The 24,677-nt window shown below is 36.3% G+C and overlaps 1 protein-coding gene across 1 annotated transcript in view; it reads right to left on the bottom strand.

The window, feature by feature from the left end:
* The window catches only part of RALYL (RALY RNA binding protein like), a 398,734-nt gene that overhangs the window by 185,409 nt on the left and 188,648 nt on the right, over positions 1 to 24,677 (bottom strand). The window contains exon 2 of the mRNA XM_075023507.1: positions 16,065 to 16,343. Within this exon, the coding sequence (XP_074879608.1) occupies positions 16,065 to 16,320 (256 nt within the window). The 5' untranslated portion in view covers positions 16,321 to 16,343. The remainder of the gene's footprint in view (positions 1 to 16,064; positions 16,344 to 24,677) is intronic.

Raw genomic sequence — 24,677 nt, 5'->3', positions numbered from 1 at the left:
ATTAATTTTCAGTATTTAAAGATAACTTATTTTATAGCTCTGTAATGAATTCTGGAATGGAAACCATTTTATCAACATTCTGTGATCTGAATGTATCTGGCAATTTCCAAATACGGGAGAAAAAACCCTTACAGACACATCTATATTGAAACCAAAACAACAAACACCACACGTTTCTTCCCAGCAATACATTGATACCCTTCTTTCAAATGGTCTTTGTTTTTTATACTTAAAATACTCATAAATCTAATCTCATTTAATTTTTGTACATATTCTATTGTTTCAGTCACCTACAGCTTTCTCAGATTGTGAGTTTTTTATGGCGTGTTTTTAAGCAGACCATCTTCTTTTCATGATTATTTCTCTTTTGACAATAATGAAAATATTTTAATCGTTCCTGATCATAATTATATTTGCCCATTTCAGCTCTTTCTCCAAATTGAGCTTGCTCATGTCTACTTTCAAGGTTTATAAAATTGGCCTTTATGAGCAGCAAGTATACTAAATAAGAGCAGCTTGTGACCATATGTACCTAAGCAACCAGTGAATTTTTGTTCCATAATTGGTTCTTCTTTATCTATCAACACTGATTTCTTCTGCAACAGGTTTTGAAATTAGGAAATTGCATTTCATACTAGATAGACATTTGGCTTGAGTTCAAATTAAGCACAAGAAGTCTCAGTGAAGCATCAATTTTCTGTCTTTTTAAACAGATTTAGTACCCTTCTCTCTTTCCCATTACTTTATCTACTTTATTTAAAAAAAAAATAAAAATCCAGGTTAAATTTCTAGATTCTTGAAGGACATTAAGACATTCTCTTCTTACCAAGATGTCAAGAGCATAATGGCATGTAGTCTGAAGGAAGCTTTATTGAAGTGAATAAACTGGGATCTAAATGACATACTATGGAACTTGCTGTATTTTTTTTTCCTTGCTGTTCTCATTCTAGATATATTAGGATGGGTGCTCAGCAATCATTAGTAAGCACTTTTCATGTCTTCGTATTTCAGAAAATGCTGACTCAGCGAAAGGTTAGGTGACTAGCCTTCATTTCTGTAGACATAAAGAAATCATATGCCAAAGTGAGTACAAAGTATGGTAGCCATCATTTCTTTGGGATTTTCATTGTCTCAGCTCATGAATTTTATACCTTCTTATAAATTCTAAGAACAATTTGACATTTTCTGCTAGTATCACAGAGCCAGAGGATCCCTGTGAATACTAATGAACTTTTACTTTCATAAATATATAGTATACAATGGTGATGCAGTTCACTGTCAAAGTATCTCACTATAGATATACTGCATACCATCAAAATTTAAAACAGGTGGCTTGGAAAACTACTGGTAATTCTACTGGTAATTTTACATAATTGCTTAAAAAAAAAAAAAAGATTACATTCCCTGTGAATTACTAGCTCTGGACTGCCCTTTCACAGAATTCATGGAGCACATGGACCAGGACTGGGAGAATACTCAACCCTTTCAGGAGTTAACCTCCTGTCTTGCTCCTGAGACTGGGGTTAAATCCATTAGTACCTGTGACACCAGGCCAGGCCCTGAACCCATCTCCCCTTCAGAAGTTGCGTCCAAGGCAGTGTACAATTTCAGACAGAAAAGACGTGAAGATGCAATAAATTATGATGCTTCACCTTTCTACTCTATGCACTATTCCAGTTAAGTGAATATGAATCATGGTGAAATAAACTCACGTGGTTCAGCTTTTTACAAAATATTCCTGTCCAGTAGCTTATGCGCTTTAGTCATATTGTCCAAACACAACCAAATGAATCACATTTTTGCTTTTGTAAAACAATAGCACTTATGACACTTACTACAAGAAAATTTGATTTAATGTGTCTTTTGTCATATTTTGGGTAAGCACGTCGATGAGGAACTGGCAATCCTTTTTTTGTCTCTCATCAAAAAGTGCCATGGGAACCTGCGTCAGAGCTTTTGTCATACCTGGTATGACCATGCAGTCCTGCACCTCCACCCTTACCTAACTCCATCCACTGATCCCTCAGTGGGAACCGAAAGTGCGCAGAATTGCCAAAGCTCCCTGTTAGAAGCTGAAGGGAACAGCTCTGAGGAACAAGGAAAATAGCAAGGGAGCAAGAGCTGTTGATTAAATAGACACTTGCTAGGGTAATAAAAAGAAGAAAGATTTTTATGGGAGAGGTAAATAAAAACTGGAAATGGAGGAATTTTATTGAAAGGATCAAAATATGTTTTTGGAATGAGTGAATGTATGATGATGATATCTTGATGGTTGGACACGATGATCTTAAAGATCCTTTCCAACCTAAATGATTCTATGATTCTATGAGCAAAGTGATGATATCAATGTAAGGAACAAAGAAGTTATTCTTCGTAAGTATGACAAGTGTTAATAAAAATCAAGGGTGCCAGATGTCAGGATGAAAAGCAAAGGAAAAAGAAGAAAAAGTGATATAATGGGAACATTCTGTTAAAAAATTATCTTTGTTGCTCTTAATGCACTTCTGTTCTACTGTTAGTAGGAAAAAAAGAGCAGGATTTTGTGGTGAAGCTGGTATTCTTATTGTCCACTATGTTATGGTCAATATGTTCCTTATGGAAACAGTGTCATTTTCCTTCCTTCTTTCTTTTTTTTTTTTTTTTTTTTTTTTGACATTCTTATGCACAAAGACTTTGTTTAGGATCAAAATATTGTTAAAATTCCAGCAGATTAGATTGAAATTGTTACCTCATTTTGTACAACGCTAGACCAAAGGAAAAAAATCATAACCACTTTGATTATTTACATCTAAAAAATCCCATTTCTTCTTCCTTTTCTTCCTTGTCTGCCTGTGGATTTAAATACATCAAACCCAAAATTTAAGACTAGGAAACAAATAAAGCAGCAGTAAGTGCCAATTAACAGAAAATAAAGACCTCTAAATTCAGGCTGTAAAAATTCACAACCACTTTTCCAGCTGCTGCAATGTTAGTTTGAGTGTTGATTTTATCTTGCTGTAATTTGATTGTTTGCATTTAACTTTTCTCTAACAGTTTTGAACAAAACCTGGCCAAGAAACAAAATGAACCCTCAGAAAGCATAAAAACTGGAACAGCAGCCACCCTCTTACCCACAAAACTAACGCGTCTTCCACAGAAGTGGTGGCATGGAAGTGTTTCCATAAACGCAGTTTCCATGCTCTTTTGAAAACGTTATTAGAATTAAATTTTGACTGAGGTCAGGATGGCTTAAACTTCAGCACAGTTCACTTTGGGGTCTTCATACACAGTTGCCTGAAATCTAAATGTTGGGGCATAATGTTATGCACATGGTTTAGATAAGAAAACCACATTCACTTGCACTGTTAAAGTTTTGTTAATACAATTGTTTAAATAATTGTTCTCAGAAAAATGGCCTTTTAAGTTTCTAAAAAATTAAAAATAGTCTTTTTTTTTTCAATTAAAAATAGCCCAAACCAAACCAAAATAACTTGATGCACTCTATAAGTTCAATAATTTGCCTAAGACATAGATCTGGTTGTATTTACCCAGTTGTCAAATTTCATTGCTGTAAATCAAGACATAACTAGGTCCTTTCAAACTTTGGCAACTGGAACTGCTAGAACTGCAGCAAGATCATTTAGCACCAAGCTTGATTTTCAAAGTCGGACAAAGGCAAATCGTAATTTTCACACTAGATGTATCAATTAGGAGTAACTCCTTGTCACTCTGGAATGATAATTTGTCCCATTTGTCACATGCACTAAAGCATATTAGGTAAAAAAGCAAACCAAAACAAAACCCCAAGAAACCAACAAGAAACCCAAGCAGACAAAAAAAACAACCCAAAGCCTTTTGCTAGATTTCTGAATTTCTAAAACTGCATCTGTTTAAAATATTCTCTTAATTGTTCTAATCAATATTGTAACTGTGCCTTTTATGATGCATTTTAGAAAAGAGATTCCAATTAGAAATAAATCTTTCACCTTACATAAATATTTATTTCCTTCCAAATCTATCTAATTCTATAACCAATGACTCTTATTTCTATAATATATTGTTTAATTTCTTTTAATGCAACTGTTTCACTAGCAAAGAAAAGGAAAATCCTACCTACTACCCCTACAGCCCAGTTCCATAAGGCTCCAAAATACTAATCATTAACATTGCACAGATTTTCAGAGCACCAACACATTACTCCTTTCCTGTATTTTCTTCCACCCTTTGCAGGAGAACTGCCCCCTTTATGGACACAATCCAGATCAGCTGCTGGGGTCACTATAACATCAAAGGTCTGTATCATCTATTTCTTTGCAGTGCATTTACAAAACAAAAAGCTTTTGAAATCTGATTTAAATTCACAATCCTGTTACTCTTGTCTTGACTAAGAAAAAAAGAAAGCGATATTTCTGTTGTGGAAAAGGGAGGATGCCAAGGAATTTCTTGAGTTTCTTAAAACCTAGTGTGGTGTCTGTTTTTCTTTGAATATTAAGCTTGCATAGTGATGGGCTGAAATATAAATTCCTAATGTTAAAATAAATATCAACCCTCTCTATGAGACTTGACAAGACACAGCCAGGGGTGGTAAAAGAGCTGGCTGGTACTATTGTGAGGCTGCTTTCTAGCACCTTTGAATGGCTGGAGAGATCAGGAGAGCTCCCTGATGACTGGAAAAAGGCAAATGTCACACCCATCTTCAAAGAAGGCAAGAAATAGGCTCTGGGGAATTACAGGCATAATCAACGTCACCTCACTCGATTGGAAACATTAAGGTTTGCACACAGATGGCTAATCCCAGCCTCTGGCATAACTAGAAGGTAGTAACATGAACATGGCAAAACACTGCAGATTTAAAAAACAAAGGCAGGGTGGTATGACCTTAACAGAATTCATGAATATGGGAGACATTTCCAGGACAATCTCTTATAAACAATACATAAATTTGTAAAGTTAACAAAGCCAGGAAAAATGGGTTATGAGTAGACAGGGACAGACTTTTTTAGAAGGAAATAAAGTGGTAAAGTGGGAGAAGTTGGAAAAGGTTGAGGGGGGAAAAGGGAACATAAGGACAAGCAAATAATGCCCTCAAGGCTTTTGGGAGGTCCCCATTCAGGAGCCCTGTATCTGATCTATGCATCTTGGAGCAGGAGAATAAATATGCTGCTACTCCAACATATATGTCAGACCTACTTCTGTGGTCAGGATGGACTTTAATGTTGAAAAGGGACCAAGCAGATAAGACAGACTGGACAATAACAATCAAATCATCCTGGGAGCCGTGTCCAGCCTCGTGAAGGACAAGATGACTAGGAGCAGCCAGTACATTTACTGAGGCAAATTATGCTTGACCAGCTCAATAAGCTTTCTATGATGGGAGGAATGGCTTAGCGAATGGGGGAAGAGGTGGTGTAAGTGTTCTCCACCTTGACTTTAGTAAGGTCTTTGACACAATCTTCCATAGCATCCTTGCAGACAAGACTGGGAGGTATGGACTGCACGAGTGGATTATAAAATGGCTGAAAAACAATCATCTGGACTGTCACTGCTTTGAGTCAGCCCTGCTTTGAGCAGGAAGTTGGACTAGATGACTTTTAGAGGTCTCTTCCAACCCAAATTATTCTCTAATTCAACAATTCTATGGCAGTATCAAATCAAGGATAACGTTTAGCTGAAGAAATCACAAAAAAGAAGTATTTTTAAGTGTCTCTTTAAAATTTAGGATGTTGAGTTATCACATAATGTACAGCTGAGAAGTGAATCACATCCTGAAATGGCTTCAGATTTTGCCAAGTACAGGTTTTTCCATCATTTAGTATCTATTTTTTTATTATCTCTTTGTTTCACACTTGCTATTTTCAGTCAAATATTGTCTTCCTCATCTGAAAGACTAATTAAACAGACACGGATTTCATGAAGTGAGGAGTGACTTTGAGTCCAGAAAACTTAAGGTAGTAGAAGAACTAGAAAACATTACACACTTCCCAATGTCGTTTCAAGACTTGAAAGTTACCACCACACTTCAAACTCATTAAGTTCTGTTCCACTCTCTTTCATATTTGTATGAAGCATCAGGAGCAGACTGAAAAAAAGCACAAAAGACTTAAAATTTGCCATTTAACTGCAAACAGTAAGAGAGGTGGGACAGATGTCTACAAAAAATTACCTCAGCAGTCAATTGGAAATCCTCTCTTTTCAATGAAATTTTAACAATGTGTAGGAATGACTGTGATCATAACAAAAGTGTTTGTATAACGTCAAATCAGTGAACACTTACATCGGGGAGATGACTGGATAAACAAGCAACAGAACTAGACTAAAAAAAAAAGTATTAAAATACTGAGATTGACACAAAGGAAAATTAAGTATTTTAAGTGTTTAAGCACAGTATCTCACAAGTCAAAAAAAAAGAAAAAGAAAAGAGGTCTTAGTCATGGTATCAGAGGCATTCAAGCAAGTTCTGTCCAGCTTTTATAGGTACATAAAATAACATGTATCTTTTTTTTTTTTTTTTTTTTTTTTACAGTTTGATAAAAGACGTGTCTGTGATGTGCAACAAAGTGGGGCATAAAGAAAACTGTCATCAAGCTAGTTAAGAAACATGAAGTAGAATAGCTTCATTGGTAGCTGGGAGACAAGTTTTAGCTAGCTTTAGCATGGATTAGTTGTGGAAAAGATTGTACTCTCTGGAACAAGCTATGGAACAAGTGTATGTTCTCAGATTTCTGCTATCTGGCTGTTATCATCTGGTGGGAGAAAGCTCAGAACTCATATATCTAAACTTACATATATGTCAAATTAGAAATTCCAGGCTGGGTTTGAACATAAGCAGTGTATTCTTATAGATACAATATCAATTTGTAAGTAATTTGAGGTATTCTTTAAGGTATAGAGGGACTTTACACAACTTACAATAGATGTGAAAATATCCAGCTTTATACAAAAAACCAAACTAAATTCTTTTTCAGTTGGCCTTTTAAAATTACAAGTCTTACTATGGAAAAAGGTCTGATTCAACTGCCATTAATTTTCTAGAAAAGACTTAAGTCATTTAAACAGTTGTAATGATCAAGAACCTGAACAGTGTTCAGTTCTGAGTCATTAAAATACCTAGAAACTGACTGACTTTTACACAAAACTTCATGCACTATGGTGAAACTCAGTAATACTAAAATTTCTTCTGGGTGAGAGCAGAGCAGTAGTATAGAATCTGAGCACCTCATTTGTCAAATCTCACTTTTTTTGCTTCTGAATTTCACTTTGCCTGTATGAAGTGTTGAAAAATAATTGAGTTATTAATAAGGTGTTAGCTTTATTTTTTTTCCCCAATATACTTGATTTACACAGCTTTCCTGATGAAGTTGTCTATCATTGAAGGAATTGTAGGATTAAGTGTGAAACTGGAGATAGACCCTTGATGAGAAAGAAACAGATCTCCTCCTCTGTATTTTCCTTAGGTGTGAAATGAAAGTAGTCTTAAGACATGAAATAAAATCTGAGATACCAAATATGCCTTCACAATCATTTCTTGTCTCAGTTAAGCTAAACGGAGAAAGAACATTTGCATTTTAGCTGACCTTGCTGTTAAGAAGGGAAAGAAAGAGAGGAAGAGTTATCCTGAAAGTTCATTGTGCTAAAGAGCTGCCTCCATGAACTGAGACTATGATTGGGTGAAGGAGTTTTGTCTGCTACATCAGTATTCTGGTAGCAGGAATATTTGCTATACTTTCTCCTCCAAACAGCTGAGTGATGTCTTGGGAGGGAAAGCTATTTCATGGGTTTAACAGTCATAGTCCAAAAGACAAATAGCAGGACTGGGATTTGTCTGGATTCCGCAGTATACTAGAATAGCATTTCTCTGTCCTGTCACCAATTCACTGCTGAATACCTGGTAAAAAACCCCCCATACTTCCAATTGTGGGTTAGAAAGATAAATATTGGCAACTCAGATTTAGATGAGAAATCATCTGACCTGTGCCCTTTCTATACACCCATGTATAGAAATTCTATGAATTTCTCCATATGCCTTTTGGAACAAGGTCAGCAAGTGAAATGTTTTAACAAAAGAATAAGAAAACATGGAGATATGTCAGACACACATAGAAACCAGGCGACATGATATTAATAACACTAACTCCACAAATACATGATGAAATAGTGAAGAAAGTATTGTTAAATGATCAAGAAGAAAATAACACTCAGTCCAGATGAGATTCTGTTTGAAGTGAAAGAAGCCAAATGCATGGAAGATAGTCTATCAAATTGAATCAAGCTAGATCAAGTAAAATGAAGCTGTAGACAACATGAGACCTCCTAGAACAACAAAACCAAAAATTGCAGAGCATCCTAGAGAAAATTCTTCTTTTTATACAGTACATCCCACATGAGACACTGAGACAAATGTTATGAGAGAACCTATCATGACTGTTTTTATCACCGCATGATGTTATGACAGTTCAGAATGAAACATAGAATAGCTATACAAATTTTAATGATCCTAGCAGTCGCTAATGAAAGCAAGTATATTTAAGATACAGGATTTTGTCTGCCACAAAGGAAAACAATTTTTGTAACTTCTTATAGAGCTGCAACAGAAATAAAAGAGAGTTATATTCAAATCAAGAAGGAACTACTGGATATTGTTTGCTGAAGAAAATAACCTCATCAAGATATGCATGGAGTAAAGGCTGAAGTACTGGGAACTCTGAGGTAACATTGCCTAAAGGTTTTGGAAAGCATGTACAAAATTACAATAAGCATATCAGGCTCATGAACAGGTAAATATTTGTTGCAAGCAGATTTGAGGGACTTAAAGTGTAGCATGTTAGAAAAAGCAAGGATGAAGTTATGAAAAAAGTAGCATTTAATGCAGATGAGACCCTGTGCTATATACAGACATGACGAGCAGCAGAAAAGGACACTACCTTGTCCATGACTTTAAAGATGAGCTGGCCATACAAAAGACTAATTGAATCCTAATATACTTCTGTACACATCCTTGAAGGAAGGTTTTTCTTACAATAACACCTGATGACGGCAAGCAATCAAAGCATTATTCTTGGCATTATGACAGAGGAAATACTTAACATTTGCATGAGCTGACATCAGGCTGTTCAGAGTACAAAACTTTGTGACAGGCACAACTTTGCAAATTTTAATTTGTCATAGTTTAGGAATATATGAAGCATTTCACAGCAGGAGACCCCAAGCAGTCAGAAAGGAAAGCTTTGCTCTCATGAATTTGCCTCATAGATAAACTATTTTCTTAATATGTACTTGGTACTCTTCTGAACATGAAAATACTTTAGTTCTGCCAGAAAGTCAGATCTAGATTGTAGTTTCAGTTTTCATAATGAGTTAGAGTGACCAAGTCCCACTAAGAGAGAAATAGAACATTTTTTAAGATATGGGGAGTAAAACTCATTCTTATTCTAGGCATTCTCCATCTAATGAAATGGCTCATTCCGTTAAAATATGGATTTTTGTTACATGATGAAACATTCAACTTGCTCTTCTGGAACAGGCATCCATCAGTTGTGCAATGGTGTCCTGCCCTGAACCACTGACAGAGTGATGATTGTTAAAAATAACCCTTCCTACCTTTACATGAGTTCCTTTATATGCACAGATAGTACCTGAAATGGTGCACTTCAGTGTGACTATAGGATGAGAAAATACTGATTAAAAAAATGCACAACAAACAGGACTATGGAGTAACACCAAGAGCTAATAATCTTTTCAGGTTCAAGAGGATAAGACAACTGGGTTATACTGCTGTAGCATAGTCTGCTGCTATGGCTGTAGACTATAGCCACAACGAACATTACTGATGCAACGATAGAAGGTATAAAGGTATTTGGAGACACCAAAATGTGTAATGGGAATGGACATACAGAAACTACCCAATATCAGAAGACCAATATGAGCAACAATCAGTGGTTGTATCCAAGGTTGCCTACAGTGAGACTCAACAATAGTGTCTGTTGTTACACAGGCTGCACCAAGACCACAAGGGCATGGTTAGGCATCAAGAAGGTGGAGACCCATGAGACAGATTTAGACAGGGTCCCTGCTCCTGAATGCAGGAGTAGGCTGAAACAAGATTACACTGGTTCCCAAACATAGGAACAGATTGAAGTAGGATTAAAGAGTCTGTTCTAGTGGGTAAAATTTAACAACCTCCAAACTAAGCTGTGGAAGGTTAATTAATAATTTTTCAGAAGTTCTGTAATATTCTGCTCATGCCTGAGGGCTGGATGATGAGGACATTGACTAAGATGTGATTTAGTGGGAAAGACTTTATTAAAGACAGCACAGGTCTAAGTTGATATCCTTAGTTTCACTCTAAGTTCCTGAGACATCGAAGGCATTACTTTCATCATGACTACATATATACATTTCTTGTGGGTTTTATTTGGGTTTTTTTGTTTGCTTTTGTAAGAAGACAACTTGGCATTTAAATTTATTCTTTATCATTACTTTATGTTTTGTTCAAGACAAAAAATATTGGATCAAATAAACTTTCTCAAAACCTGGCTCTGATGTTGACAGCTATTTTGCAATAGTAATTGATCTTATCTGGGGAATTATTCAGCAAATAGTTATACGAGTTCAGCAAATGTAAAAGTCACCCCCCCAATAAGCCAACATCTATGACATCTCATAGGTTTTATGGGTTTGTGGATAGGTTTATGGATAAATATTTTCTGCCGATTCAAGTATTTGCTTATTTAAACATATTTTTTGTTTAAACTTACATGATAATGATAATTCCGTATACAGCATTTCACAAGTGTGCTTTTGCTTTTACTTTTGCTTAAACACTACTCAGAAAAAAAGTGTATTATTATACCAGAAGAACATAATATTCTTTGAGGTACAATGTTTAAGTGTTGAAAGCCATAAAATATGTAGTTATTACAGCTTATCAGAACTTAAATACCTTGCTGTCTAAGTCTCACTTGGGTAAACAATTACATGCATATTACTGAGTTACAGTTCTCAGATTATTTACTCATGGTGCAATGCTGATAAGTACAAGACATCGGAACATGCATCTTCAAAAGTTACGACGAGCTGAGGGATTTTCTATGAAGTGTATTGCACTTTCTGGTCCAGGAATGTGAACATGCAAAATCCAATCTTATGAAGGTATAAGACTTGAAATATAGCTTGAACATATAATTAATCATTACATGAATGTAATATTTGCTATTTTTAATGTCTCATTAAAGTACTAAAACATTCCCACTTTTTGATTGTATCAGTACAATCTCTGAGGTTTCTCTAAGTAAGCCATTGTCCTTGCCTAGAATGTTTTGACCCACATTAAAAATCTTGTCTTTACAGACTTGCCAGAAGCAAAATAAGAAACCTTTCCAGTTGCTCCTCCACTATACACTTTAAAATGAGATCACATTGCTTTTCTGTTATCCTGCACAGGTGTATCCTGCCATTATGGTAGCTGGAGTTAGGTGGGTAAGAGTAGCAAGATTGCTTTAATAAGTCATGAGTTATGTTCATACAAAAGCATAATTGTTGTATTTGCATGCTACTCACTGAAGGCTGATGGTAAAATTATAACTGAATAATCACTAATTCAGTTCTGAATTTCCTTTCTTAGTGTACCATTGGTTTAAAGAAAGCTAAGTCACCAAGAAAATTTGGATAAATGTACATCTCTCAAACCAAAGTACATTTTTCACAAATGAGTTCACTAAGGCAGCATAAGCATTTTTTTTTTTTTTAAATTCAAACATTCATGACATAATTAATGTTGTCTGGATTTCAGATTGAGGTGAAAAATTGATTCATTCTAGATAGTCCTAGTTCTGCAAATACGTAGTTAAGTCTCTCAGTGTTGCTAGACATTATAAATACAGAACAGAGAAGATCTGTTTTGAGTAGAGGGAAGGGAGACAAAAGGAAAAAAGTCCTATTGTCACATCAATTCAATTTACAACAAAGGTATATGCTGAGTCTCTCTAAAGGCTCTCTTTATTACCTGCTCTTCTCCTTGCATGTTTTCTACTGGATAGTCATCATTTAGAAAGCCCCTGCAGGGCTTCTGTGGTTCTCAAAAGGATGTGCAATAGAGTATGTCACCCAAAATAATTATCTGGAACCGCCATCTTACCTCAGGCTACATGACAATATGCACTCACTTGGTACTCAGAGACTGCATCTAATTTAGACCTGAAGGCAGACGTACGTGAATAATACTTAAGCAACAAAACAGGATTGAACTACAGTGGAACTAATTTATTAGTTAAAAAGGGCATCAGCTGAAGAACTACAGTGTCTTTCATACTCTTGGTACTGTAATCTTTTTCCTTTTTCTCAGCATCTAAGAATGAAATTCTATGGTGTCTTAAAGAAGAGACCAAAAGTACTAGCCTTGCAGCATTTAACTTGCTTTCTCAAGGTGCCTGTGAGGTGGCTTGGGTCTTATTCTAGTGTAAATCAAAACATATTCTGAGGTTAAAGGAATTATGCTGGTTTAAAAATGTGTGTGAAAGAGGAAAAAAAATAGGTCATATAATTATAAAATATAACACTATGAACTATAAACCAAGCAAATCAAAGGGACATTATCATGTAGAAGTCACTATGATAGCTATACCAGAATTTTAGATGGAAGTTGTTACACATATTTGCCAAATGCGTAAGGTAAACAGGAATACATAATATAAAGTTACGGAACATTAAATGCCTTTTACGTGGCATTTGTCTTCACAGAATTCATGTGTGCTGGAGTGGATAAAAAAAGTTAAATAGCATTGCTGTGACCCTTGTGAAGAACTAAAAAGGCAGAAGAAAACATCAGGTGAAGAACTTTGTTCTCCAATGTGTACCCAAATGTTTCATTCTCTCCACAGCTCGCTCCTCGGCCCACAGCTGCAATGAGGGACTTGCACCATTGAAGCAAATATGGGCAAAAGTTCTCTAACTCGTAGATATTTTTAAATGGATGAAAAACTTTTGAGGTGATATAGCAGAGGGAATTATATGGGTGTGTTCCCACAACTGGGAACATAACTTGCAGTTTTGTCCTAGACCAACCTGAACATTTTCTTGGCTCCAGCCTGAAGCAATTCATAAAATAATCATTGTGAAACAGACTCCTGTGCACAGTACTGACCTGTGGGCAGGAAAACATGCTATCCCCATGAAGATATAATATAACTTCAAGAAACTACACTGAAGTTCACAATAATACCAATAAATTTCTTAAGCATGTTTTTTTGTGTTCCTTTATGATCTCTTCCCCACAGCTTTTCAGACCATGTTGCACTTCATGAAACAGAAAACTTGGAAATAATCACACAGCTCATGATACCCAGTTCCCTGAAGTTACAATAGCCACGGCATAGCCATTACACGTCAATGGCCACCAAACACATCAGTAGGAGCTTGAGAGTTGTCCGCAGAGACCAGCACGGCAATTATAATGACCCACAGGAAGATGGTAAGACTGAGAGCACTACCAGTGCTTTAGATTTGTACTTCTGACGAATTTGTTAAACAAAATGACCTATTATCTGTCTATGGAGCCTAACACTTTGGGACTCCACCTCAGACAAAAGATTTAGACAGGATCTTCAGTGAATTGTGCAGAATTGTATACAGCCATAGGAATTTACAGGTTCAATTTTTAATTTCATTTACATACATGCGAGCAGTTTCTGACTCATGGGTAAAGCTGCTGTAGAGGGTATCACAATGTTGAATGGCAAGACTCCATAGAAGACAGGAGCTAACATAAATGCTCAGTTTGCCAAAACCATGAAAGAACTAATGTAGATTAATAATGCAGTCTAAATTAAATTATTCCTTCTTTTGTGAGGTCTTGAGTGTTAGAGTGTGTAGTAGTATTAGGCATATAGTATGGGATAATCTTTTTCAAATATTCCTATGTTCAAACAGCTTTCCACAACTGACTACCATCCAGCCCTCATTATATTACTAATTATACTCTAATTCCATCTAAAAGAAAATTCAGCTATGCTAATCAAGTTTATTTGTACATCTGTAAAAGGCTTTTCTTGTCCCCTTTCCATACCTTGACTGTTGATATAAAATCACATGTTCTGTTTATTTCAGAATGCAAGGCTCTCAGGATAGAGAACAGTCATTTTTCATTGAGTAGTTTCACAGTAATGAGTCTACCTGTTACTTCCTTCCATTCAAATGCACAATTTTCACGTAAGTTATTCTTCTGGGTCATAATGCCAAGTGAATTTTATCTATCAGCTCCTCATTATTTTGAGGTGACTGTTAATGTCTACTCCTAATAAAAAGAATTCATAGAAAAAGTTTGTCTAAAAGAAAGTACCACTTTTATGAAGTCATTTTCTTTGTCAAACAATACCGATGACAACTGTGTTTCATATACAGAAAGATAAATGAGGTTTGGAACAGCTAAAAGAAAATTTCACCTTGCTTATTCTTTATATTCCTTGATACATCAGGAATTGAGGCATGTAATATGCCATCACAAGACTTTGCAGAATAATCAAAGTATTTTAAGATTATACAGTTGAACTTAGTATTGAATAAGCCTTCTGTTATTATTAAAAGATTTGAACAATTCAAGTAATTATTGGTCCCTTAACTTTTTACAACAACATCACACTCCCTTCTATACAAAGCATAAAAGTACTTTGAGTAGAGCAAGGACATCTCCTTGTACAAAGCACTTGGCATATTATAGATGCCAGAAGAAATACTAAAAGAGACTAGCAACAGTAGTCATAGTAATAATAGATCTATTGCCTTAGGAAAACACAGTTTAAAAAATCTGGTCAGACCAGTGTGTAAGGAGCTGTAAATAATGCACTGATGGCATTACATGGCCTATTGCTCGGAGACCACCGCTCCAGGAAACATCTTCTAATAATGCCATCCCAGAGACTGACTTTGCTGCCTTGCTTTTATCACTTGAGTTCTTTTATTTCACTCATATATATAACTTTTCCTAAAAAAGTTGTAAAGTAATCTCCCCTAAAATGTAATTGGATTTCTTTAATCTGTTTTTCTTTTGAACCCAAAATACAGGGGTTGTAAAACTTAAAATTACTGTTAAGCAACTGTGACAAAACAACAACCCATCTAACACAAATGCCTCAATTTCTACAAATAATCAGAAAAACAGATTTCCACAGCCTGAGAAATTGAAAATGAATAAGCCATATCCATTCTTTATGACTTGTTACAGCCAAAGCACTAGCTACACTTCACCTTTTCCTGACATAGCCATTACACACATGGGTTTGGATCTGAGCAATATAGTTCAGAGGTCTAGTGAAAGATCTCTGGCTTCTACCGAACATCATGCTGTACTGTCCATCATTACTATATATATGACAGATGGGGTTAGTACTGTAGTCCAGATGATTTTATCATTGACAGCCTCCATATCTAATTGCAAATAGCTTTCGCAGGTAACACTAGCAATAAGAAACAGCCAGATCTTACATAACTGGTCATGGCAAAGCACTAGAAAACAAAAATATTACTTTTTTTTAATTTGGAGTTGAGATGAACAGTGTCCACAACATTATGTGGGAATAACTTAAACCTAAGTTTTTAATAATAAACTTCTTTAAATGAGTAACAGCATTACAGTTTGATTTGGTACAATTTCAAGGACTAACAATACTCATTCTTTTGCTTCGGTATAAAATCTGACACACTACTGGGCTGGATATTATTTTAGATTCATTAAATGCAAGATAACCACATGTATTAGACAAGTCTTGTTATATTACATTAAATTTACTAACTAGAGTCTAAGAGAAAATACTTATATTTTCCTCACATGAGTAATCATGTTCACTACAATGGGATTACATAGAGAAGTATAAAGCAGTATTTAATAAATCAGCAGTTTATAGCACTAAACATTTTGTAATATCTAGGTAACATCTAATATATTGAAAATTCTGCCAGAGCCAACATCCTGGAAATACGCTTAGATGGAACAATGGCAAACAAACTTACTAGTCCCCAAGGCACCAAAAGCAGATGATATTTCAGATAGAAAGGAAAGAGAAAACAATATTTCAATTATATGAACAAGCCCTTACCTAGTGGCTGCCCTGCGATGATCCTGGCATTCTCTCCTGCCACTGCAGCCCTTGCGTGCCTCTCGCTCATGTACTGTACAAACGCATAACCTTTGTGCACTGAGCAGCCAACTATTTTCCCATACTTTGCAAAGATTGCTTCGATGTCGCCTTTTTTGACAATGGCTGTGTTCAGATTGCCGATGAAGACTCTGGAGTTGATGGACTTTGGGTCGTTCTTATTGGTGACGTTGCTGGTCTGTGTTTTGCCGGTCATGGTTGGATCACTTGGCTTTAACCCTTAAATAAAGAACAAAGAGAATTATGTTTCAAAGCATACAGTGACTCCTGACTTTGGATGATTTTTCCAGCAGTAATTCACTTTTCATTTTTCACTTAGGGTGAATCTAAACTCAGAAGAGTTGTACATTCTAAAAATTATTATCAATAAAGCCAAGGTAGCACATTTTAAAGTACTGTTCATAAGTCAAATTAAAGCTTCTTATTTTTATAGATATAAAATATACCAATACATCTCTTAATACAATGCCGTGATAGTGGAGCTTTACTGTAATCATATGTGGATTTCTGCTTAGGAATTCAGTATTGACTTTTTAAGTACCTAGCCATCTAGAAACTGCAAAGCAAGAGAATGAATCATTATCTTATGTCAAAGAAATGAACATTCAAGGCCATGTAGAGAACAAACTCTAAAAATGAAAGACAACTCTGCTTTTGTTTGTTAAGTGTCAGCCAGAGCACATTTCTCACCAGTTAAATATCATTGACAGTTGTGAGAAGTGCAGGGCAGGTAACATACAGTTCTTTACTACGATCAATATGTTTCTATCAGAACAATTTTCCCTATTAATTCAGTACAAAAAAAGGAAAGAGAAAAGACAGGGGAAACTCAAGTGACTTATGTTCCTAGAATTAAAAAGTATGAAAAAAACCTTCCTTAATTATAGGAACACAGATTTTCTTGCTGCTTTGCTCTTTCCTCTGAGGTCGCAAGTCTAAATGCATCCTGTTGTATGTCAAATGGAAATATCCACATTACTCCTGGGAAAGAATTGGCAAAAGAGAAAAAAACCCACACCACTTTTTGTGTTCATCTAGCCTCACACTTCTGGAGTGCACCTGATTTTCTTAATATGTATGCAAATTCCACCTGCCAGCAGGTCCCTCCATTTACATCAATTTACTTAGATGGAGGTGAAATGAAAGAAGTTGTCCCATGTCACTGCTGGGTTTTCCTTAGCTATATTAGGCAAAAGAAATGTCAAAAATATGCATACCTCTAAATAGTGAAAACTTATTTTGTCAGAAGGAGATCATTTAGACAGCAGTCAAATATAGGCCATGTCTTACAGCTAAGAATTATGTTACTATTTTTTAACGTGTTCATACTTTTGATCATATCACTGTAACAGCTCAGGCGAGAAGAGAATCCAGCTAAATACTGCTCACAGTTAAAGCTCAGTTCATTTCTCAAGATGAAAAGGAATAATGACTTCTATTCTGGACACCTAAAGCTTGCACTAACTAGCAGAAGTTTCATATTTTAAATCAAAAGCTACCATATATTAAGCTAGACTGACAAAAAAAGAAACCATTGTTACTGAACTCCACACAATTCCTGGTGAACAAAGCGGCCACAGCCACAGCCTTCAGCACTTTGACCGCCTCCATCACACAGGATCCAAACCCCACCCTTCAGGTAAGAACACACAATGGAGATGTATGGGCAGTCCTCCCAAGTCCTAGCAAACAGTCTGCTTTATTAAAACAATGCATGCAGTGAAGCTATCAGTCAAATAGCTTTCACTTGCTTAACAAGGTAATATGACAGCTTACTTCATATTACAGCATTTAGAGAAAACTGTAGAAAACAAGAAAAAATGTGTTTTCTTGTAAGTTTATCAACTTTAAATACATTCTGGAAAAACAAAATACTGTATACATGCACAAATTTCATCATGGAAAACCGGTAAAACTGCCTTGACCAAAAGCTTTATCATATGACAGAGTCAATACTGTATAATTCTAGATTGCTGTGCAGATCATGCATGTTGGAGTCATGTCTATATATAGTTAACTTGAATATTGTGAACAGTTGTAATAGTACGTTTGGTACCATAATAATTTGAAGACAAACCACCTGTGAAGCATAAATATAATGCACATTCAGCTCCATGTAGGCATAGACTGTTGATATTATCTGAGAACTAGTAAGTTTAAACCCATTTTAGATATACCCGTATTTACACAGGAGTCAAAGTGACAATATCATAGCCATGTTAGCGCAAAGAGCCCTAATGACCCAAATTGAAGAGGTAAGGCGGCAGAGTAGCTAGGCATAAAGATAAAGGTTAATGCAGTCAAGTACCTGGTGAACAGGGAACCACTGGTGTCCCCTGAGGTGCCAAGATACACAACACCTCAGTGTGCAAATACCACTTTGTTTTGGGTTTCTGTGGTGGGGTTTTGGTAGCGGGGGAGGGGCTGCAGGGACGGCTCCTGTGAGAAGCTGCTGGAAGCTTCCCCAGCTCCAAGTCAGACCTGCCTTGGCCAAGGCCGAGCCCATCAGCGACGGTGGTAGCGCCTCTGGGAGAACAGATTTCAGAAGGGGAACCGGCAGTGAGTAGGGGATTGGAGTGTGAGAGGAACCCCTCTGCAGACACCGAGGTCAGTCAGGAAGGAGGGGAGGAGGAGCGGGGGAGGAGGGGATGCCCCTGCAGCCCTGGTGAGACGGCAGGCTGTGTCCCCCAGCCCGTGGAGGGGAGCGGGGGAGCAGAGGCCCACCTGCAGCCCAGGGAGAGAGGACCCCACGCCGGAGCAGGGGGATGCCCCCCAAGATGGCCAGGACTTCATGGGAAAGCCCGCTCTGGAGCAGCCTGTGCCTGAAGGGCTGCGGCCTGTGGAAGGGACCCATGCTGGAGCAGTTCATGAAGAACTGCAGCCCGTGGGAAGGACTCAAGTTGGAGAAGTTCATGGAGGACTGTCTGCTGTGGGAGGGACCCCACGGTGGAGCAGGGGAAGAGCAAGGAGTCTTCCTCCCCCTGAGGAGGAAGGAGCAGCAGAGACAATGCGTGATGAACTGACCCCAAACCCCATTCCCTGTCCCCCTGTGCTGTTGGGGGGGAGGAGGTAGAAAAAATCAGGAGTGAAGTTAAGGCTGGGAAGGAGGGGGGAGTGGGAGGAAGGTGTTTTAAGATTTGGTTTTATCTTCTCATTATCCTTCTTTTGATTTGATTGGTAGTAAATTAAATTGATTTTGTTTTTTACCCAAGTTGAGCCTGTCTTTTGCCTGTGGCCATAATTGGTGAGTGATCCCTCCCTGTCCTTGTCTCGATCCATGAACTTGTCTTTATATTTTCTCTTCTTCATTCCACTGGGGCTGGGGCAGGGAGGAGTGAGTGACCAGCTTCATGATGCTTTGTTGCCAGCTGGACTTAAACCACGACACACTTCTGTTGGAAAAACTTAACGTGGACAGTATTGTGTTCATCTTTATGAAGATCCAGCAAAAATGTATTTTTATATAGCTTCTAACACAATGACGTGACCTCAGCTGGTACATTTGGACACGATCGACACACTAATAATAAAAATGGCAAGGGGACAAAATCTACAGAAAATCTTCTGCCAGACAAGACTTGTATGAAAATTATACACAACACAGCTCTTTAATTATTACCATCACAACTGTTTTCAAAACACCAGAGTAATACACTCTGTATTTCCTCTATTGTTTAGCCATTTAACATGGGATTTAGTGAACTATTCCTTTTTTTATTTCATGAAAATCCTCATTTTATTTTTGCCCAGTTTTGCTATGCACTAATTTAAATAGACTTTGAATAGGACATTGAATGTCTCTCTCTTGTAGTTCTTTGCAATGCAAATTTACAATATTTTTATAACACAAAGAAAAATAGTTGTCTGGTGGGTTCTCTCATATTCAAATAAGGAGTCAGAAAAACGTGCTGCAGAAATTCAAAGGTTGAGAATAATATTAACATGTGAATAATTGAGATTTGATTGCCTTGCTGGTTGACGTACAATACTATTGTGAATATTTCATAAAAAATCAAAGATACATGGGATCTTCATTACAATGAGAAAGAACTTATGGTAAGTTTTACACCTCACTTACAATATGCATCTGTGAATACTGAATTATACCTATCTTCTCTGAGTTATCAGTAAAATCACAAGCATTGTAACTCATACAACCACAGAAATAAATGAAACAGTGAAAGAAACATAGCTGAAATAATCTCATTTCCTTGCAGCCTTTAATAAGGTATCTCACTAATTTACTATTGTTGCAGTGACCCTTTCTGGTAATAAATATCCTCTATATGCCCAACATATCTTTTAAGAATGCTTTACGAATAACACCTAGCTGTCAATACACTTCATCATATTTGTTTACTCAATACACTTCATTATATACAGCATTGTTTTATAGTGTAGCTGATTTAATTATTCTACCTAGAACTAAATAGTTTAAGTCTTGGTATACTTGAAACTAAAATTTATAAATTAGACTTCTTCCATTACTAGAGAGATCACTGATTGAAAGCATAAAGTTCACAAATCTGTTTTAAACATTAAGATTTCTAAAATGTTAAACAGGAATGAAAATGCAAATAACTAAAATGAGGTTCCTATTGTCCAGCACACACATGGGACAAGTTTAAACCAGTCAATTGGAAGTGCTTAAGATGGGGACAGACTTTAAGCCCTGGCTTCCTTCACTTTTCCAGCATTTTCTGATGAAGTTCAGTTAAGCACCAGCATGACAAAGCATTGCTTTGTGTGCTGTGAAACTCATCTTCAGTCCATAAGATAAACACTTGAAGTCACATCTCCCATTTCATAGATGTTCCTCCCATGGTGCCATGCCTAACCCCAGAATAATGAAGACAACGATCTGTTTTACATTTGTGCCGTGTCCCAGTGCAGGGAAAAGCACAGGACCTGAAGCAAAGGGAAACAGTGTAAGTTGTCAAATTCTACATCCCAGTAACTCCCAGGCATTTCTGTGCAGGGGTAGGGGTAAGAAAGGACTGTGGTAACCTTACTGGACCTCTGCTCCCTATGCTACTTATGCATTTTACCAATGACTCTTCACAGTAAAAAAAAAAAAAAAAAAAGAAAAATTTGGCTTTGAAGAGACAGAATTATTAAAATGTTTATCAAGAAAAAAAATCTAAGGCCATAATGTATTTTCTTTCCTTCTGAATTACTTTTTAGCAACAGTGACAACATTAATCCTTCTGTAGTGTTGCAGACAAATTTAAGATGTTTAAACATTGGAAGTGTCCTTCTGTGGGTGAAATGTCCTACAGCATAGATTTATCTTGCATTGCTACTAATATTTTATGGAGAAAATTTAATATTCATGTTAATTCCTTTAACATGCAGTCATTCAAAACTATTTTATCTCAGTTAAATCAATCCTTGACAAACCCCTATAAAATTTTACATACCTGTTGGAAGTAAGAATATTGGATATTTCATGGTGGGGGTGAGGGATGGAAGGAGGGAAGAAAGAGAACAGAAAGCTATCAGATAAAATATATTTTGTCTTGGAAAATCCTTTCTTCTTTATATTTTAAATTCATTTTTAATGAATTCCTGTATCTAGGTCACACAAATAAAGAAAAAAAGTTATTCATAAGATGTTTAGTTAAATCCACATCAAAATATTCTGGGCTTTTCCAGTCTTCATTAAAGACAAAGAATCTGCTTCCCCTCCGTCCCCCCAAGATATCCTGCCTTTTTATTTTTTATTTTATTTTTTTATGGCTTAGCTTTAAGTTTTCCTTTCAATTTTTTTTAAGAAGGGGTGGGCACATCATGTCTATAACACAGACAATGCTCCTTTCAAGCTGGCATTTCTGGAGCCATATAAATGACAAAATGCATCGATACTTGTTATGCCACATTGCAGAAAAAGAAGGACTAAAAAATAAAATGATGTAGCAGATCGCACTTCATCTCCTGTTGTCAGTCTTCTCAGAGACAAATACTCTCTCTTTGGGGAGGGTGAATAAAATGTATGTACTTAAAAAAAAATCATCTAGATATTAATAATATCATACCAAAAATATCATAACCCACTTTTAGGAATACATTATTTTGGGTTAGTTGTACAAACATTTGAAATAGTAAGGGGGAGATGTGCACTCTGTCTCAGGAGCAGCACCACCTCCAAGGAGGGACAGGAAAGAGGAGAAGGTCTGAGGTCTGTACAGACAGACAGAAGCTACAGCTTCCTATTGCCCTGCACTAGCTCACTGTGCTGGGACCTTCTCCCACCCAAATGGGCAGAAGAAAACAAAACCTGTCAGCAGAGAGTTATAGGGATTTTCCCTCCCATTCATATGCTCTTTGTTCTCAGGATACAGAAAATAACCCACATAATCACATGAAGAAATACATTTCCCTAATATAATTTTTTTGATGAGCACTCTGATATGGGTCCCTTCCCCCCATCATATTTAACCCCTGTTAAATACAAGGCTTTCTCTATTTATGAAGTGTGAAATCAAACCATAGTCCTGTTGGCTGGGATAAGAAAATAACTCTAAAAGCACATACTAGTATAGCTGTATAAATAATACAACAAATTCATGAGAAAAATATTAAAATCAAATCTAAAAAAAAATAAATTAGACTTACTTGGGATTCTAAGTGAAGAGGAGTTTGAAATAGGATAAAGATGTTATGTTACCTAACTATCTAACCCCATAAAGAGATATGCCCTTCCAGGGAATACCTGAGAGATCTGGACATTGAGGTCACTTAGCAAATACCAAAACAGGAGCTTCAGTATTATCCCTCAGGTAATGCCTCACCTTTTAAAAAGTCTCCAGGAGAGAGAGTATGATCAGGATATTTTGACACTAATGCAAGGCAGACAAATAAAGGGTTAACTTCCATACTTTCCTTTAACATGCCTTGGTTGCATTGGATATGTCTGTCCAGGAAACTTTTCATCTTGGGATGTGCTGCTTTTATAGGCTTTTGGAGATAGAACTGAACAAGATTTCTTTTTTTTTTTTTTTTTTTTTTTTTTTTTAAGAAAAACGCAAACAGAAGTTGGTGACTTTTCCCTTCACTTCCAATATTTTGACCAGATCTATTTGTAGCCAGCTATCTCATCTCCTCCAAGTCATCATTTATCATTTATACAGCAAGCTATTTTAATCTTCCCTCACCAGTCATTCCTGCTGGCTTCTTAATAATTTTTAATGTATTTCTGACTTTCTACAGTTTCTGTGGCCTAAATCTGTTTTCAATCTTCAATTTTAGGTATAGTGACACTAAAAGATGCAGGACTGCTGTCTTTCCCTTCACTTGGTGACTTGGTGATACTATGGATTGCCTAAAAACAATCTTAGCTATATTTGCTGTCATATGACATTTCAAACTAATCTCATGTTCACTAGGATTGCTTGGTCTCATTTGGCAGTGCTGCTTCCTCTGTGTTTTCCTTTCTCTTCAGCTTCATATTACTGTGAGGATTAAATGAGCCTTGGCAAGTAAGACAGTCTCCTACTATAATTTTTATATTTCTAACCTTCCTAATAGACTTCACCAGTTTTCTCTGCTCTCAAGGGACTTTACAGTCCCAAAGTAAAACATCTGAAATTTTAATCAGTGAATTGTTTTAATGCTTCAGAATTTAAAGCCATTGTTTAAAACCAGGCCTAATAAGGATATCCATGGCGTGGTTAGATGTTTCCCCTACAACACAGTTCTCATTCCAAACCTTCTCTGTTATATACTAAGCTGTTTTTTAAACGCAGCTAGGCCAATATAAAATAATTTTTCAAATTATTTTCAAGGGAATAAGATTCTTTTGGCAAATTTGTCATGCTTTTTTAAAGTAGCATCCAGTCTTCATTGCTTGTGGAATCACTATAAGCGATTCGCAGATAGACTATTTCAGCCAATTTTATTCTACCAAAACCTCCAAGAAAACTCAGTAACATTATTCTGACTATAATTTTGCTCCCTTATATTTCCTCTATTATTTTATAAGAGTTTGAAATTGGATTTGAGGAATGTCGTGGTCTAGGCTGCTGAATACCAAACAAGAAGTCAAGAGATTCCAAATTGTAATGCTAGCTCTGGTACAGACTTGAAAGGAGGCCTTATGCAAGTCACTTAATATCTCCACCTTGTCCTCTTTCTTCAGAAACTGGCAATAAAACTGATGACATTCCAGCTCAGTGGGTTGTTGCATGAATTGAAATGAAAGAATGCAAAACACTGCAAAAATGCTGTGGCACTAGGAAGTGTAATAGAAAATATACGGTTGAATTGAAAACATAGGACTTTGTTTTGAGGATTAGTGAGATCTTTGTTTTTCCTTTCTATACCACTCATACCTGTATATTTCTGAGTATTTTTCTGTATTTTCTATTCATGAGTATTTTTTACAATTTATCTCCCATATTAGATGATAAAAATAATCATTTTATCTTTCATAATGAAGAGAGGGATTTAAGAGTACTTGACTTTCATAATCAGAGGCAAATTAGAATCACATTTGCTATTGTATTCACTCCATAATGTCCCTCTCAGAAGTCTGTCTTGGGGATTTATGCCAGA

The sequence above is a fragment of the Buteo buteo genome, chromosome 3 (genome assembly GCF_964188355.1).
Source record: "Buteo buteo chromosome 3, bButBut1.hap1.1, whole genome shotgun sequence".
NCBI lineage: Eukaryota > Metazoa > Chordata > Aves > Accipitriformes > Accipitridae > Buteo > Buteo buteo.
This window is presented reverse-complemented; position numbering and strand designations above follow the sequence as displayed.